Below are 18,269 nucleotides of genomic sequence, written 5' to 3' on the forward strand. Positions count from 1 at the left end.
TTTGTTTATCTTGTGAAGTATTAATTATATGCAAAAAAAGTGTTATACAAAAGTTGTAGATCTATTAAAAATGCACATATTATCATCTACCACTTTTTCTCGTACGACTAACTATTTCCGAGAAAAATGTAAAAATCACTTCTTTTTATTACAAATCTTGACGCTGAGCGGCTGAGATAAAGTCTCTTTTTTATAATCTGGAAACTTTCGGCGATAATCACTTACAATCTGAAGCACATACTGTTTCTGTTGCTCATTTTTTGTAAATAATTTATTATAATCTTCCATAAGCTTGACCCCTCTTTCAGCCGAATCATTTACAACTCTCAATTTATTTACTAATTCCAGACCTTTTACAAAACTTTCATTTTTATGCCACGTCAACGGTTCTGTCTTAAGGAATTCATCATTCAAGTCAAATCTTTTGAAAAATCTTCTAGTTTCGGTGGAAACAAATTGTTCAATTCCGTTGTTAATAATTTCTGGGATTTTATCGATTTGTACTTTTATTCGCTTCTTATTTTTGTTTGATGATTCTGTTTCGCGATTCAAAGCATTGACCATTTTTATTTTCGATTTAAATGATAAATTTGTATCAAAGAAAGCTAATCCGACAACTTCAGGGCTCAAATACCATAAATGATTGCTTAGTTTTTGTAAAGCAACACGAGAGATACCACGATCAACAGCTTGATATTCAAAAAGTTTCGAAAGAATCCTGAAATCCAGATATGGTGCTTTGATTGCAGAAGGCGCACAAAACCATGCTTTGACATACACACTGATAAGAAAGATACAAATATCACAGATCGCATTTTCTTCTTGTAGTGATAATATAAATTCACCACGAAACAGAAAAATTTTCAAGCAATAAATCGCTTTGGCCATCCACCTCGCATGATGGATGGCCCAATTGCTTGAGTTCTTTCTGTTTTGTGGTGAATTTATATTATCACTACAAGAAGAAAATGCGATCTGTGATATTTGTATCTTTCTTATCAGTGTGTATGTCAAAGCATGGTTTTGTGCGCCTTCTGTAATCAAAGCACCGTATCTGGATTTCAGGGTTTTTTCGAAACTTTTTGAATATCAAGCTGTTGATCGTGGTATCTCTCGTGTTGCTTTACAAAAACTAAGCAATCATTTATGGTATTTGAGCCCTGAAGTTGTCGGATTAGCTTTCTTTGATACAAATTTATCATTTAAATCGAAAATAAAAATGGTCAATGCTTTGAATCGCGAAACAGAATCATCAAACAAAAATAAGAAGCGAATAAAAGTACAAATCGATAAAATCCCAGAAATTATTAACAACGGAATTGAACAATTTGTTTCCACCGAAACTAGAAGATTTTTCAAAAGATTTGACTTGAATGATGAGTTCCTTAAGACAGAACCGTTGACGTGGCATAAAAATGAAAGTTTTGTAAAAGGTCTGGAATTAGTAAATAAATTGAGAGTTGTAAATGATTCGGCTGAGAGAGGGGTCAAGCTTATGGAAGATTATAATAAATTATTTTCGAAAAATGAGCAACAGAAACAGTATGTGCTTCAGATTGTAAGTGATTATCGCCGAAAGTTTCCAGGTTATAAAAAAGAGACTTTATCTCAGCCGCTCAGCGTCAAGATTTGTAGTAAAAAGAAGTGATTTTCACATTTTTCTCGGAAATAGTTAGTCGCACGAGAAAAAGTGGTAGATGATAATATGTGCATTTTTAATAGATCTACAACTTTTGTATAACACTTTTTTGCATATAATTAATACTTCGCAAGATAAACAAATAAAATTGATTTTTTCTGTAATTTTATTATTTTTTTGATTTTCAAGATCCTGGGGGCACCCTTTCCCTTTATCCGATTGAGCTGAAATTTGACACAGATTTTTTTTTCATAAAATGGAACCAAACTGGAAGGTAGCGCAAAAAAAAATCCCCCCAAAAAATTTACCAAGAGTAAATAAGAGCCACCCTACTGTTTAGCTATCGATATCTTAGTTGTTGATATGCCAGTTAAATTAAATGTCTGTGGTATTTTCACTAATTTATTATCCTGTGACGAGAACAAAATTAAATGAATGATAACTATTTCTTTCGTCAACGTTAATTCATTTCTAAATACTAGATTTCCTGCACAAAATTGGCATGTTTTTCCATATAACGGACCCCAATTTAAAAATGTATCCTTCAATAAATTATTAAGATTATAACTTTTCTTCTTCAAATTATTAATAGAAATTGGAACAACTATGTTATCAGTAATATTATCTTTTGTCGTATAACCACATGAGTTGCTAATGCACTTAGTAGTACGAGTAACTTGATGCCCGACCAAATTTCTTATGTAATTATATTTTGTGCAAATGGCAATAAGAAATTCAAAAGCGTCTCGTTTTGCTGGTTTTTCATCACCACGACTCGTAAAGCGCTCTCCTAAATCTGTCCGTATCGCATCAGCATTCAAATTTGGTAATCGTTTGTCATATTTATGCGCTAATATACTTAAATCATCTTTATCAACTTTAAGCAACACTTTCCTAATAATACTTGACTGCAAGAAACATTGTATTACTGAATTTGCGTAGCATGAAACTCCATCTTCATTTTGCAAAACAGGTATCGGCTCAACAGTACTTTTTCCAACTTGTTGATCTGACTCTTGACCGGCATTGATTATTTTCGACAATGTCCACGGAACATCTTTTACTTTTCGAAAACGTTTTTTCGAAATAGGAATCGTTTGTGCTTGCGGTAGAAATGTTCGTATTAGTCGATTATATTCGCTAATAGCTCTTTCACTTACTTTTACAGCTGAAGGATCAAAGTTAATTAAATGCAATCCATCCAAAGACGGTAGTCGGGATAACGCAACATATGACTGAGCACAACTAAATATAGAATTACCTATATCCATAACAGCGTTTTGCAAGGTTAATTCTTGACTTTTATGAATGGTTATGCCATAACTGAGAGTTATGGGAAATTGTTTTCTGATAACATATGCTTTCTCCATTACTTTAAACTTGACACTTACTCTTTCAATACAATACTCCAAACCAGACGGTAAAAGAAGTTTAATCTTTTCTACACAATCGGTAGATATATCCCGCACAACAGAAATAACTGTAGCAATTGTACCATTTGCCAGGCCCAAAGTGACATCAATATTGCGTCTTATCATAACTTTCGCTCCAATTTTAATTGTAATTTGTTTCAAAAGCCCAGCTGTATTGGTATCATCGTCTTCATTATCCGTCAATCGCTTTTGTACCTTTCGTTTAATATAATTATCACAGTCAAACGTATCTTGAGCAATTAATAATATTTCTTTCGAAGCAATACGACTTAGCATTGCAGTGTTAAGAACATCGCACAAATAACGAGTAAACAGTGGCAAATACTGGCCGTATTGTCCTCTGAAAAGAGGCAGGAGCCAACGAAACCACCGTTTCATACTGATTGTGAGAGAAATCGCGAAAGTACAAATGGTAAGTACTGTCTTTTCAATATATATTTCACATAATTTCACATAATTACAATATATAAAAAATTTAATTCATATTATATGTATTTAATTCATAAAATTTCTTATACAATTTTATTATTTTACAGTTCGCAGACCAAGAGGCAGAGCCGCGGGGATACGACGCCAAGAAGAAAGGTTCATGGCCTTCTTATATAAATTGTCATCACCCAATTACCATTGGGGTAGACGAGGCAGAGGCAGACGTTGAGAGCAACAGGATTTAATCTTTGTCTCTATATAATCTCTATATAATGTCTCTATATAATGTCTCTGTATAATATCTATATATAATAATGTCTCTATATAATTAATAAAAAATTTGTATCTCTTATAATCTTTGTCTCTATATAATCTCTATATAATTTCTCTATATAATCTCTATATATAATAATGTCTCTATATAATCTATATATATATATATATATATATATATATATATATTATCAAATCCTCTTGATTCAAAACGATCTTGATTACTTTTATTAATTTGTATGTAGCTGTTTTGAGACAAATTAGTTGTTTCGACGCTCTCAGGTTGTACAGGTAATTTATCCTCGAGAAAGTCGAATAGGGATATTTTTCCGCTGCTTGGTTTATTGTCCTCGGTTTTCTTTTCCCGTTTGCCACGCGACTCTCGTGGTTCCAATAATACCAGCTTTAAATGGCAATCCTTGACCTATATCTCCCAAAATTAAGTCACCATCTAATTCTCTTTCATCAACAGCTACGTCTAAAAATAAAATAATGTATTAATATGATATTATGGCTACGGTCAACGTGACACTACAAATGCTTCGAAGCATTCCTCTTCTCTTTTCTTTCAATGAAGAAAGAAGGAGAAGAAGAACGCTCCAGAGCATTTGTATCACGTTGACCGTAGCCTATATATCAAGATATATATATATCTTTCAGCAACGTGCACAACTTCATTTGAGGTTATAATTGGGTACAACATTCATCGCACGATACTTTTATAATTGCAAATCGGAAACGTACCTCGAGTTCAGCTCTTCTGCGATCAACGAAGTCGGGATCGAACGTGTCAGTCGTCACTTTCTGCCAAGCGTAGAGAACCTTCTTTTCCGGCAGCGATGGTAACACGATGGGTGCGTTCAGCCGAATACTCCGCTAGCCTAGCAATCGTGAGCAGTCGCTCGTTTCCTCTCCTTTTAATCCATTGGGTCAAAAGAGAGGAAACGAGCGAAAACGAGCGACTGCTCACGATTGCTAGGCTAGCGGAGTATCGGCTGAACGCACCCAATGTAGGGATACGAAATCTCCAGATAAGCACGAAGCAATTCAATTCAGTATATCGCCGGCACGATTACGGTGTTACTGCCGTTTCGCGTACGCGCGTATGCGCGCGTTGTCGCACCTTACCTCGCGACGCGTAATAAAGAGTCACACGGTCGATCTCGCTCCGCGCGTACTACCGTGTCTCTCGATCGATCGAGATAGGTTAACTGATCAGATGATGAACTGACTGACAGGAGACATCGAATTCAAGCTTGATTCATAAGAATCGACTTAAAAATTCCCTAGCGGCACTTTCTGCCAAGCGTAGAGAACCTTCTTTTCCGGCAGCGGTGGTAATACGATGTAAGGATACGAAATCTCTCCAGATAAACATGAAGCAATTGACTCAATATATATTATATAAGTATATACCTAATTTACCTAAATAGAAATCTCCTGACCGATAAGTCTATCGACCTAATTTCGAAATACGCGCGCGATATCGAAACTGGCGATACCTGCGCCGCCAGCGTCGAAAAAGTGAAAGTGACGTTTCTGATTATGACGTCATCATACAAGAACGTCGGCGTTAGAAGTATACGTATCTTAAAAATAAATTTTCACATTTGGACTTTGCGTCGCAATATCTCCGCTCGTAGGGCACGTAGCGGAATATTATGAGAGAAACCCCCCCCCCTAATTGGACCCCAAGCTATCGATCAAGCCTACTTAGAACTTGATCCGTTCACTCGTTATCGAGATCTCAACATCGCGGGTACTCGCAACCCGTCGCGTCGCGTAAAAGAGTCACGGTCGGTCTCGCTCCGCGTGTACTTGGCGCGAGACACTACCGTGTCTCTTGATAAAGTATCCGGTGTGAAGTTAGCCGGACAATTTTTTTTTTCAACTAATTTAACTTTTTTATAGCTCATTCGACGCGGAATCGTTTGGTGGTCACAAATATCACCAGTAAAACGTTAGGTGGTCAACCGTTTCCTCAGAAAATAGAAAAAACCGTATGCGCATAATGCCGACATATCACCTCTGTGCCATTAGTCGGAAAAATTGTATTTATCACCCAAATTGACTTTCATACGGCTTGTTCGACGCGGAATCGTTTGGTGGTCACGAATATCGTCATTAAAACGTTTGGTGGTCAATCGTTTTCCTAAGAAATGGAAAAAACCGTACTCTTACCATTGGTCGTATGACTTATTCGTGACGTTAGCTCGGTAATTTGATGGATAAACATTATTTATTAATCAAATTGACTTTCATACGGCTCGTTTCGACGCGGAATCGTTTGGTGGTCACGAATATCGTCATTAAAGCGTTTGGTGGTCAATCGTTTTCCTGAGAAATAGAAAAAAGCGTACGCTCACGCCATTGGTCAAATGACTTCGTGTCGTAATCGCGATTTTGATATCGTTGACTCAAGAATGTAAAAATTTATTGATAATAATGATAATTAACAATGCACCGATACAGACATGACGATTTTTTCTTTTAGGAGTACATTGGATATGCTAAAATCTGCTGATCGTTAGAATGGGATTGCATGCCAGTATGACAATAATGGATAAAATGAGAATATACGATCTTGTACAACAAGTAATGGTTAAAAAACGGTTGACCACCAAACGTTTTACTGATGATATTCGTGACCACCAAACGATTCCGCGTTGATTGAGCCGTATGAAAGTCAATTTGATCGATAAATAATGTTTATCCATCAAATTACCGAGCTAACGTCACGGAGTCATACGACCATAATGGCGTGAGAGTACGGTTTTTTCTATTTCTTAGGAAAACAATTGACCACCAAACGTTTTAATGACGATATTCGTGACCACCAAACGATTCCGCGTCGATTGAGTCCTATCAAAGTCAATTTGGGTGATAAATACAATTTTTCCGACTAGTAGCACAGAGGTGATATGTCCGGCATTATGCGCGCATACGGTTTTTTTCTATTTTCTGGGAAAACGGTTGACCACCAAACGTTTTACTGGTGATATTCGTAACCACCAAACGATTCCGCGTCGAATGAGCTATAAAAAAGTTAAATTGGTTGAAAAAAAAAATTGTCCGGCTTACTTCACATCGGAAATTTCATTTTTATTTTGCAGGAAAACGGCTAACCACCAAACGATCGGACTAATAGACTACCAAAGACCACTGAACGACCACCAATCGATTCCAATTAATTAAAGTTCGATACGTTGAAGTTGTCCGGCCAACTTCACAGAGCTGAAGAACCTCATTAATGAAAGTTCGATACGTTGAAGTTGTCCGGCACTAGAGGTGTGTTGCTAACCCGTAGAAATTATAACGACACCCCTTAGGGATTTTTGTTGGTATCAACGTTATCTCCTTTACTTTTCGGGAAACTGTCGCCTTATCACGAGAAAAACTGCATAAAAATGTCTTTATATATATATAGCTCTTAAAAACACAGGCAACCGTTATTAATAATTATTTTTTATTAATAACTTATTTTAATAAAATATAAATATAAATATTACTTTCCAGTAAAGAATACTGTTAAAAAAAACAGCCAAGTTTACTGAAATTTTTATAACTCAAGAACTGATTAATTAAATTTTAAAGAATTATATATAAAATAGGGGTAGAAAAAACTGAAAAATATAATAGAATTAGAAATAGATTGATATCTCAAATAAAATGTGAAATGAATAAAGACATATGAAATAAATAAAGACAGACGTTATATAGCAGCTATCACTGAATCATATAACGCATTCAAATTTTCCGTATTTTTTTGTATATTTATCGTGTCGCCGTGTCTTTTAATAAAAAACATCTCTGCTATCTCTCTTTTTCTGTAATAATGTTTCTCACTATGTAACATTTCTGGCTCAGACCAATGAGCCAGACGGTGTCTACTTACAATTCTTATGTTTCTTAATATCTGACCGATGTTCATTAATACGTGTCTCTAAGTGTCTCTTGGTTTGTTCTATGTAAGAGGGATTGAAATCATTGCAGTTGATCTTATGTGCAATTTCAGTCTTCCTAACATTATCAAGCAAAATAGAATTTTTTAGGAACAGTGTAAAGGACGTCGAAATTAATGCAAAATACGACAAATTTTCTCGCTGTGGCCCTTGACATAAAAGATTTTAATGTATTTTTTAATATCGTGGAAATCATCGGTGGCATTATTATGGGGTGCGTGTTGCTCCGGTTACTAAGTTCTTTTAACCTATTATTGATATGTTTATTAAGTAAACTAAATGAAAACAATTATTCAGCAGAATGTCTTTAACCAATATTGATATTAGATTCATGAAACCATGTATCAGCAAGTAGAACAGTGTGGTCAACGAGATTAATTATGGTGTTAACTTTTTATCTATGTGGATGACTGAATAGATAATTAATATATCGTCCCGAAAAGGTGGGTTTCCGGCACCAATTAGTTATAAGTCTGTCACCGTCTCTGATAATAGTAGTGAAAATAAACAAAATTAATGACGGCTAAACATTATTCAATTTATTTTCAGAATAAATACGTTGCCGAGGTATATATATAGAGAAAATCTGTCGCAACTTCTACAAATATTTTTTGTGAGAAGAATATAGGAGAATATAGTATTGTAAAGAATAGAGCAGAATGAAGACTATTTTGCTTGCTACGTGTCTGCTAGTCGTAAGTACAAAGCAGAGATTTATGTTTTTTAAAGTACATTTTTAAGTTTTAAATATATACAGTATTAAAAGTAAAATTAAAATAGTCTGAAAAAATACAGGGTGACACAAAAGTTCCTGAAATTTTTTTAAAAACATTTAGCGGGTATAAATCGGTATACGAATTAAGCATTTTTAAACAGAACTTTAAAATTACAATAAATGCTCAAAATTGTTTGTAATTTTTTTTGCTTAATTTTATTATTAATGTTTTAATAAAGTTGTATGTTTTGTTTAAAGTGTAGATATTTAATTTGTAGGAAATAGAAACCACAGGGTAATAAGAATCATCTTACAATAAATTGACTATCGCGTGTTATAAATCCGAACCGGCGTGTGAGTATAACTCTTATGGAACACCGCTCCTTCCGCCATTCGAACATTTTATCAAGTTTGTTTTGTTTGCCTAGGAAAGTGCACGTCGTTTCCGGTCGCTCCGTTATAATTTTTATCGAATCGATTTTTTCTTAAGCAAAAAGTGATTTTATTTTTTATTAATTAAATTCATTTTTTTTTATTATTATTGTGATTGTTTACTTTTTGCTGACAAAACATTTAAAATTAAAAAATCTTTTCAATAGTTTTTCTTTTAAATCTCTGAAAAGAAACTAGACTAATGGGATAATTCGGACTAACTCCAATGGTGTAATTAGACTGGCTCTAATTACTTCGAATATACAAATTTTAAACAAAATACTGCTTAGCATTGTTTACCTTGTAAAAAGGTAAACAATTTTATTTGCGACTTTTGAATTCGTAAAAATTAATTATGAAATAATAAAAAGAACTTAAATTTAATGATCGATCTTGTCCTAGGTTAACGAACTATTTTTTATCTATTTAATTACTGTTTCTATAAATAAGTACTTTATTGTTACTCACTCTTAAATGTTCCGCATAGGCAATGGATCTCATTACTCATAAGGTGGTTTTTATTGCCCGTTGCCTGGGGTAATAGGAATTTATTATAATTTTTTAAAAATGTTTATTTTTTTGGTTAATTTTATTAGAATTTAAATACTTATGTTATACCAAATTGAAGCATAATGTTTTTCGAATTTAATTACTAAAAGTTCAACTAAATATTTGGTGATTATAATATATTTTTTTCTTAACTGGTTCCAGTTTCCCCATCCTATTCTATATACTGATTTATGTAAAACTTAAGATTAAGGGCGACCTCACCGATTTCAATGACCTTGATATATGTTGTCAAGGTCATGACCCCAAATGACCTTCAGAAGGTTTTAGCCGTCGCTCGTTATTCGTTAAAAAGTTATTGACAAAAAAAATTTAAAAAATATAGCAGTTATTTTGAGTATTGGAAGGCATAAACGACTAATATGTATGTGGAAATAATACATGTATGAACAAAGGAAACTCATTTAAAGCAGTGAATCGTTATATTAAACAGTCTTTTTGTTAAAGCAGAGAATAATTGGTATAGAAAAGTATATATATACAATTGTACATGTTAGAAAGCATGAATACAAAATATTCTCTGCTTTAACCATAATTGTATGATTGTAATTGTATGATTGTATTGTATAAACGTTATTGTTTACATATATTGGGCACATATATTGTAGGATAAATAATATAATAATAAATCACAGAATGTAAATAACCAAGATTACGAGCAAGTTACTAGCTTCTGATCTCGGTTATTTACATTCTGTAGTATTCGGTCTATTTGGCGTGTTTGCGCTCATAGTCATCTTTTGTCAATCGTTGTTGCCAGACTGATACGACTTAAAATGAAGCTTTACGAGTTTTTGGGAATATGTGATGATAAAAATAAACTTATAAAAGTACTTATAGAAATAATTAATAATACGTTAAATTATATAAGCTCAATCAAATATATGTACCTAAACAATAACGTATATTCATATGGTTTCTAGTCAGATGTACTGTAAGAAACCCGTTAAGTTAGTCACGTTGGCACCGTAGCTGGCAGACTTGAGGAAATGTCGGGAGGAGACATCACGCCGGACACGCGTGATCAGAGCCGAACACGGAGCTCGTTGCTCCGATTGTAATACGCGGGCAGACGATCGTGAGCCGCGAACGGTAGAGGTGGACCGTCTCCGGTTGCGCGCTGCGGTGCATACCGTATCAAATCGTGTGTAACGAAACTTAAATAAACTGTATTCTATTATCTAAACTGTAATCTATTATCCTGACATCCCGAAGAATTGATTCTTACAGTACTGTCAGTAAGGGAATATAATGTTGCCATTATTTCAAAAAACGGTATCTAGTATAAGGGATGATAAAAATTTTCACTGCTTTAACCGAAAGCAACAATTCGCTGCTTTATAGTAAATGACTTTCCTTTGTTCATATATACATATATTATTTCCACATACATATTAGTCGTTTATGCCTTCCAATACTCAAAATAACAGCTATATTTTTCAAACTTTTTTTGTTAATAACTTTTTAACGAATAACGAGCGACGGCTAAAACCTTCTGAAGATCACTCAGGATCATGACCTTGACAACATATATCAAGATCATTGAAATCGGTGAGGTCGCCCTTAATCTTAAGTTTTACCTTGATTTGTAACTACTTAATGTTTTTAAAAAAATTCCGAGTACTTTTGTGTGACCCTATATAATAATGTATTACTAAATATAAATGTTATTTAATTCATACTTATATTTAAATATTAAATATTATATATGTGAAATGTTTATATACATGAAAATAATCAGTTTTTCTTTTGAATATCAGACGGTAGTCGGTTACGCAGTTGATTATAAAGGAATAAAAGGTATATTTCAAGATTTGGATGAATGTAGAACATCGTATGTAAAAACATCGCCAGATTATGGATCTAAACCGAGTGAGTATTAAATATTGAGGTTAAATATTAAATATTAAATGTTAAATATTACTACAGAAAATTGGTTGCATTTGACAGATAAAAGTTCAAGAAAAAAATTAACGAAACGTACTCTAGATTCAAATTTTATTAATTAATGTAGTCATTAGCTGCAACATACATTTTAAAAATTCTTAATATTTATAGAAATTAAATTTCAGCACACCACATATTTATTTAATTTCGTGAATGTTTGGAAATACTCCATCAAGAACCACGGTTTCTTTGTAGTAATCAACAAAACAAATTATAAAAAGACATGGCATATACACAAGTTTTTTAAGGGCGGTTTAAGATTTTTGTAAGAATACAATTATAGAAAGTATTTGCTTTCCATAATTTGCTTGCAATTCTACATCGATCGGTAAATTGTAATCCTCAAATGAATAATAACAATTAACGCTTTGTTTGTTATTCATTTATTTTACAGTTTACTATTGGTTGTAAGTTTTTTGGTTAGTTTTTTTTGGTGGAAAAGGGTGTGCAAAGGGAGAGGCAGAACTCCTCCTTCGCTTAAGCATTCATTTAAAATTTATCAGTTAATACAAGATTAACTAACGGATACAAATAAAGAATTCTAGATTATTTTAGGTGATAATCTTATAATATACAACATTATATACAGGGTAGGCCATTTTAATTAATCCACGCAGTTATCTCCCAAACTATTTGTTATTCAAAAAATTGTTAGAACTTACTGTCCATTTCGAGAGGACATCTTATGATGGACACAAATCTTACCTAGGTAGAGGTGTCTTTGAGATTCGAAGGTAATCTTTGTTTTTTTTTTAAATGGGACCTATTTTTTATTTTATCTCCTTTTTTCTTTCTTAAAAACTTGTGTATATATCTTTTTGTATTGTTTTATTGATTATTACAAAAAAAGTAGCGTTTCTTGATGGCGTAGTGGTTTCAAACATTTACTTTTAATTTTATTAAAATTCAATATAAGAATTACTTATTAGAATATAAACCGGTGAATTTTTTAACATTAACTATTATAATATGTCCATGTTAAATAAAATCAAAGCAAATCTATTTATTTGTTAGTGAAAACAAGAAAGTAATTAATCTCTTATCTTTCTATTAACTGTAAATAGTATTTTGAAGGAGTAGAGAATATGTATTAAAATATAAAATTTTTTATTTTAAAAATTTGATATAGGATATAACAAAAAAATTAAAAAAACCGAGTTATTTATAAAAATTTATAAAAAAAAAAAACAACAGAGAGAATTGAAAGAAATTTCTCTGAACAATATTCTCTCCGAGTGATATTTTAATTGAAGAGTTCTAAAAAAAACCGCATTTTTTAAAATAGAAATATCATTAAAATAATTGTATAAAATGATTAAAAAAAACTTTAAATCCACTTTAAAGGGGTCAACATTAATTTAAACGAGTTATACTGAAATTTCTTTAACAATAAGTGTAATTTATGAATTTAGTTATATGACCGTATACATTTAAAATTCTATTAACAAATTTGTAATTTTTGTTGCAGATGATTTATTAGAAATCAATGCGTGGTATTGTGCATTAGTAAAGCGCGGAGTAGTAAGTATTTATATAAAAATAGAAATTATATGTAGAAATTAAAACACAGACACACACACACGTGCATACGAATAGAACAATTAAACTATTTATTTAGCTCAATTTTACTTATTTTTATTAAAAACTTGTATAAATGATTAATTAGCTAAAGACTCTCTTAATATTAAAATTAAAGAATAAGAAGGAAAGTAGAGATGATAGATAAATTAACCCTCCGTGTGCATATGTGGATCTACTTCATCCGAAATTATATCTGCTAATTAACTGTAAAACTTGCAAGCCTGTCAGAAAATATTAAATAAACGACGTTTATCAAAATTACTATACAAAATCGTCAACTACAATGCAGACAGGCGTATGCACTGGGAAGGTACCGAAAAAACATATATAAGTACACACGGACGGTTAAATCTCCGAGTCGTTGAGGATAGCTCAAAGTAGAGCCGAACGTACGATTTATAGTTTGTATTAATTATACATAGCATCAACTCACACACAACTAAAAGCGTTTGACTCTCATAGCTTACTTTTCCTTTTTAATCTTTAAGAGTTTTTATATATATTGTTTTCACTACAATAAATAAATAAATATATATATATAATATATATATATATATATATATATATATATATATATATATATATTTTTTTATAAAATCTAGATTCGGGTTTAATTATCGCTAGTAGTTTAGTAGCATTCTTTAATTATAGATTTTATTTAAAGAAGAAAGGAGGATGTTAAAAAAGGGCCGATTTTCGCTTAAAAGGGTGTAAGTAAAAAGAATAGTGTTATTGATAGATGTTGATTTCTTAAATACGATAAAGCTATTAAAAAATTTGTGGCGCTTGGGGAACACCTTGAAAATTGAGTATAAATGTAAAAATTCGGATGATATATGCTACGTTATATCGCATAAAAGATGAATTATGTTTATAAAAATGAAAAAATATGTAAAATGTATTCAATATCGTAAAATACGTATGTTGTAAACGTATATTTAGTACAGTACAAAGAGTGATAAGACTATAACTGATCATCGGCAATCAGTCGAATCGAGTCGCAGCAAGCACTTGCGATATAACGTATTATCACTCTTTGTACTAAATATACGTTTACAACATACGTATCCTACAATATTAGACACATTTGACATATTTTTTCATTTTTATAAACATAAATTCATCTTTTATGCGATATAACGTAGCATACATCATCCGAATTTCTGTAAATACACCATGTTTATGCTTAATTTTCAAGGTATTCCCCAAGCGCCACGAACTTTTTAATAGCTTTATCGTATTCAGGAGATCAAAATCTACAAAAAAACATTATTCCTTTTACTTACACCTTTTTGGGCGAAAATCCGCCTTTTTTTATTAACATCTTCCTTTAATTCATAAATAAGACAATTAATTTGTAGATTAAACAGGTGAAATAGTACATATGAATGTGTGTTTTAATTGATAGAAGAAATTGAAATTAAATTACAATAAATGAGATTACATATAATTTAAGATTTAAGTAATTATTAAAGTTAATTTGTGGTTTAAATTTTTAGTTCTAAATTTTATTGTTTAACACTAAATGACGAGATTGTTGTTTATAGATTGATGAAAATGATGTGTTTATAAAAGAAAACATTTTTCCATATTGCGAGAGTACCATTAATGTGGATTATTGCAAGACGATCGCTTCTAAGTGCGTAGAAAAAGGTAATCAACATATTTTTAAGAATAAAGTTTATTTGTAATAAAAGATCTTAAAATTATATAAAATTTTGAATCAAAATAAAATAATTTTCTGTTTTCTTTTTAATTATAGCGAATCTATTAGACTCAGCATCTAACGTTCAAAAAAGCCTAGGTGTAGTAAAATGTTACTTAAAGAGCGGTTTAGTGGATTTGAATGAAGGATCGAATGAAGGAACGAATAAAGGAACGAATGAAGGAACGAATAATGGAAGGAATGAAGGAACGAATGAAGGAACGAATGAAGGAACGAATGGAGGAACGAATAAAGGAATGAATGGAGGAACGAATGAAGGGACGGATGAAGGAACGAATAAAGGAACGAACAAAGGAACGAATGAAGGAACGAATGGAGGAACGAATGATGGAACGAATGAAGGGACGAATGAAGAAGCGGATAAAGGAACGAATGAAGGATCGAATGAAGGAACGAATAAAGGAAGGAATGCAGGAACAAATAAAGGAACGAATGAAGGATCGAATGAAGGAACGTATGAAGGAACGAATGAAGGAACGAATAAAGGAACAAATGATTGAGAAAACGCATAAAGAAATATTTGTCAAAAGCATCGGTGCAACTATATTGATCATTTTTATTTTACCGCAATATTCTCTATGTATAAAATAATTATCTATTTCTTATACTACATTTACGCGAGCGTTACTTCTGTAGTAACTTACGATAATTCCTTCGCGTAAACAGGATTTTCCTTCGTGTAAACGGGATTTTGTAGTACCTTACGATAATTTACTCCGCGTAAACGAGTGAATTATCGTAAGTTACTACAGAAGTAACGCTCGCGTAAACGTAGTACTTAGTAATTCTATATAGTTATCAGCTAAATTAGAACCAATGTATTGTTCTAACAATAAATTATCATGCATATAATAGTGTCTACTTTTTTCAGAGCATTTTTCTGAAATCTTACTTTTGATGTTAACAATAAGTAGATAACATTATTCTTAATTAGTTATTGGTAAAATAAATAGAATCTGTTCAAGTTAAACTTTTTATGAACACTAACCAATCTAATTATAAGTAAATTACTTTGAATATATTAAAATATATAAAGTCTTTCTATGCTCTCTCTTTATATTTTATATTTTTACCTCACATGTATCTTGCAATTGTACGTATCGTGTAATATTGAAATTATGGTGTAGTTGAAGTTTAGAGCGTTCTTGAAGCAAAAATTAAAAATTTGCCCTAATTAAAAAGAATTATAAAAAGAAATATATTTATATATAAAATAACAAAAAAATTAATTTATAATATATGTATAAGCAAACAACAAAAAATGAAAAAGGTGCAGTCTCGTTGCGCGTGTACTTGGCGAGACACTACCGTCTCTAGATTTTTAAATAATATTGCAAAAGATAGTATTCGCGAAAATAAATATATTAATAAAAATATATGATGTACGTCTCTATAATGTAATATAAGATTAAAGTGTACAGAATTATTATTCTTGTCTGTTTTCGCGAAGCGTTTGTCTGAGAAATATTCATGTGTGACAAGAAGCATAGAAATAATCTCAACAGTTATAATAGTTCTCAATTGCCACATATTACAAAAAAAGGAAAAAAATTAGACAATGGCCATGACTTACTTAATAATTTCGATATCTGCAGATGTGCGCAATAATATAATGTCTTGTATGCAATCTGCATGTGTGCGATAAAGTCGTGTGTGCGTAATAAAACTATGTGCGCAAACGCACGTTCGTATTTTTAATTATTACATGTGCGCAATAATGCTTGTAAGCAATCGGGAATGTCGGCAAACAAAGCTATTAGCAATTGGGAATGTAGGCAAACGGGACCCTCTCTCTTAACTTATTGGATGCGTTCCGATATTCACTGCAAGTACTGAAAATCTATATTTTGCGTTACGTATGCTATATAGATTTTCAGTATTGACAGTTGCTGACAGTAAATATCGGAATGCAGTCTTAATCTTTGTATTCAATTATTTGATCATCGATTATTTTTTTCAATTTCTTTGCCATCTTTTTGCATGTGTTTAATGTCTTTTCGGTATGGACACTGATTATAGTCACTGATGTCCATTATATTGCTCGCTGCGGCCGAGCAACTTGAAATGTTGACTTGAAATGTTTCTGTTGATAAATTTTTCAATGTTTTTGTTATTGAGTTTTATTACATACATATAATAATTGAAGGCGTTGAACGTCGAGTGCTTAGCTTTCTCGGCCGAATCGGGTATATCGACAGATGCAGCCTTTGGCCACTTATTCGCGTCCTGGTCGCTCCGTATCAAAAAGTTTAATTAGTTTAATGAATAATGTAACAACTTTATTTTAAAACATGACTGGATATTTTTTCCCTGATAATTATAAATTTAAATTTTGTCGTTTTTTTTGCGCAATATTTAAACCGTATATGTAGTGATGTTTTTTCCTTATTTTAACTTGTCAGTTGTGCCTTGAAGAGCGCCGAAGTTAGTTAGTTAAAAACGTTGATATCTAAACTTATATACGTACGTAGGGCATATAAGTTATATGCATATAAGTTATATATATATATGTATATTATATAATATACTATTGATAATATCGTTAAGAGACTAACAGTAATCACAAAGTTTTGCAACTTTTTAAACCATTTCTTATGTACAAATATATTACTTTACATGTTCGATATTATAAGAAACATATATAAATCTTTATAGACAATACATTTTCTATAATTTTATACAATTTTAAATTATAATCTTATTACTTATTGAAAAAATATATTTTTTTAAATTTTTTAAATAAAATGTTACATTGTGATGGTAATCTAAATTGTTTGTAAAAATATGAAACAGTGACGGTGAAACAACAATACAATATGGGTACTAACAAAAATACCTTTTCAAAATAAACTAAAATTTTGTATAGGACAATCACACTCGCGTATTCAGCTAATTTCAACAAATCAAATAATGGATGTAAACATATTACGTTATATTCTAATTTGTAATTTAATCACAATTGGATCGTTATCGTTATTAATTCTTTATATGCCTTATTTACCTAATGCGTTGATACGCTTTTTTCTCTATGGAAAGATTAACATAAAGGCTAACGCTAACCATCTCATAATAATAAAAATCGAAATGCCCAAGAAGTAAGTTACCTAATTAATGTATATCTTTCTAAAAAAAAAAAACAAAAATTTACAATAAACATTTACAATAAACAATTTACAAAAAAATTATAAAGTACTTTCTACTTACTATCTACTGACAATAACTGAAATAGTTTGATCATTTTGAATTTCTAGATATTTTGGACAAGCTTATCCAATTATTGGAACAATAATGATTATTTTATTTTATTTGGCTTTAAATAAATATTTCTATAATGGAGATATTCCCGAAAGTCTGCTTTTATTATTGTATATATTATTAGGAGCATCAAGAAGGCCCCTAGGTATTTATCTAAAAAAATTATTACTTTTATAAGAAATTATATAGGGGAGACCGGGGCTATCTGTCTACGGGGGCTATGTGTTTACAGTACTGCTATCTCAAGTTTTAAGAGACAGATGTCTCTAACATTGTAACAAGTAGTTGAAAAATGCCCTACGTAAGATAT

At 31.5% G+C, this 18,269-nt stretch overlaps 2 protein-coding genes across 4 annotated transcripts; one reads left to right on the forward strand and one right to left on the reverse strand.

The window, feature by feature from the left end:
• Positions 1–1,923: 1,923 nt before the first annotated feature.
• Positions 1,924–5,302, reverse strand: LOC139810018 (uncharacterized). 3 transcript variants are annotated; one of them, XM_071773359.1, is made up of 2 exons: positions 4,519–5,302; positions 1,924–4,198 (listed from the first exon to the last, which is right to left on the reverse strand). In XM_071773359.1, exon 2 carries the CDS (start codon positions 3,448–3,450, stop codon positions 1,969–1,971), a length of 1,482 nt encoding a protein of 493 aa, XP_071629460.1. In that variant the 5' UTR covers positions 3,451–4,198; positions 4,519–5,302; the 3' UTR covers positions 1,924–1,968. The 3 variants fall into 3 exon arrangements, with proteins under 3 accessions (XP_071629460.1, XP_071629459.1, XP_071629458.1); XM_071773358.1 differs by having other exon boundaries at positions 1,924–4,204; XM_071773357.1 differs by having other exon boundaries at positions 1,924–4,252; positions 4,519–5,284.
• A 2,983-nt stretch (positions 5,303–8,285) lies between these two features.
• LOC139810664 (uncharacterized) lies at positions 8,286–15,556 on the forward strand. Its single transcript, XM_071774419.1, has 5 exons — positions 8,286–8,431; positions 11,211–11,322; positions 12,866–12,918; positions 14,526–14,631; positions 14,741–15,556. Exons 1-5 carry the CDS (start codon positions 8,396–8,398, stop codon positions 15,202–15,204), a joined length of 771 nt encoding a protein of 256 aa, XP_071630520.1. The 5' UTR covers positions 8,286–8,395; the 3' UTR covers positions 15,205–15,556.
• Positions 15,557–18,269: the final 2,713 nt, after the last annotated feature.

Source organism: Temnothorax longispinosus, chromosome 3, assembly GCF_030848805.1.
Source record: "Temnothorax longispinosus isolate EJ_2023e chromosome 3, Tlon_JGU_v1, whole genome shotgun sequence".
NCBI classification, from domain to species: Eukaryota; Metazoa; Arthropoda; class Insecta; order Hymenoptera; family Formicidae; genus Temnothorax; species Temnothorax longispinosus.

Coding starts and splice junctions, on each gene's coding strand:
- LOC139810018 (XM_071773359.1), bottom strand. CDS start 3,450: ATGAAACGGTGGTTTCGTTGGCTCCTGCCTCTTTTCAGAGGACAATAC.
- LOC139810664 (XM_071774419.1), top strand. CDS start 8,396: ATGAAGACTATTTTGCTTGCTACGTGTCTGCTAGTC. Junction 8,432..11,210: donor TTGCTACGTGTCTGCTAGTC/GTAAGTACAAAG, acceptor TTTGAATATCAG/ACGGTAGTCGGTTACGCAGT. Junction 14,632..14,740: donor TTCTAAGTGCGTAGAAAAAG/GTAATCAACATA, acceptor TTTTAATTATAG/CGAATCTATTAGACTCAGCA.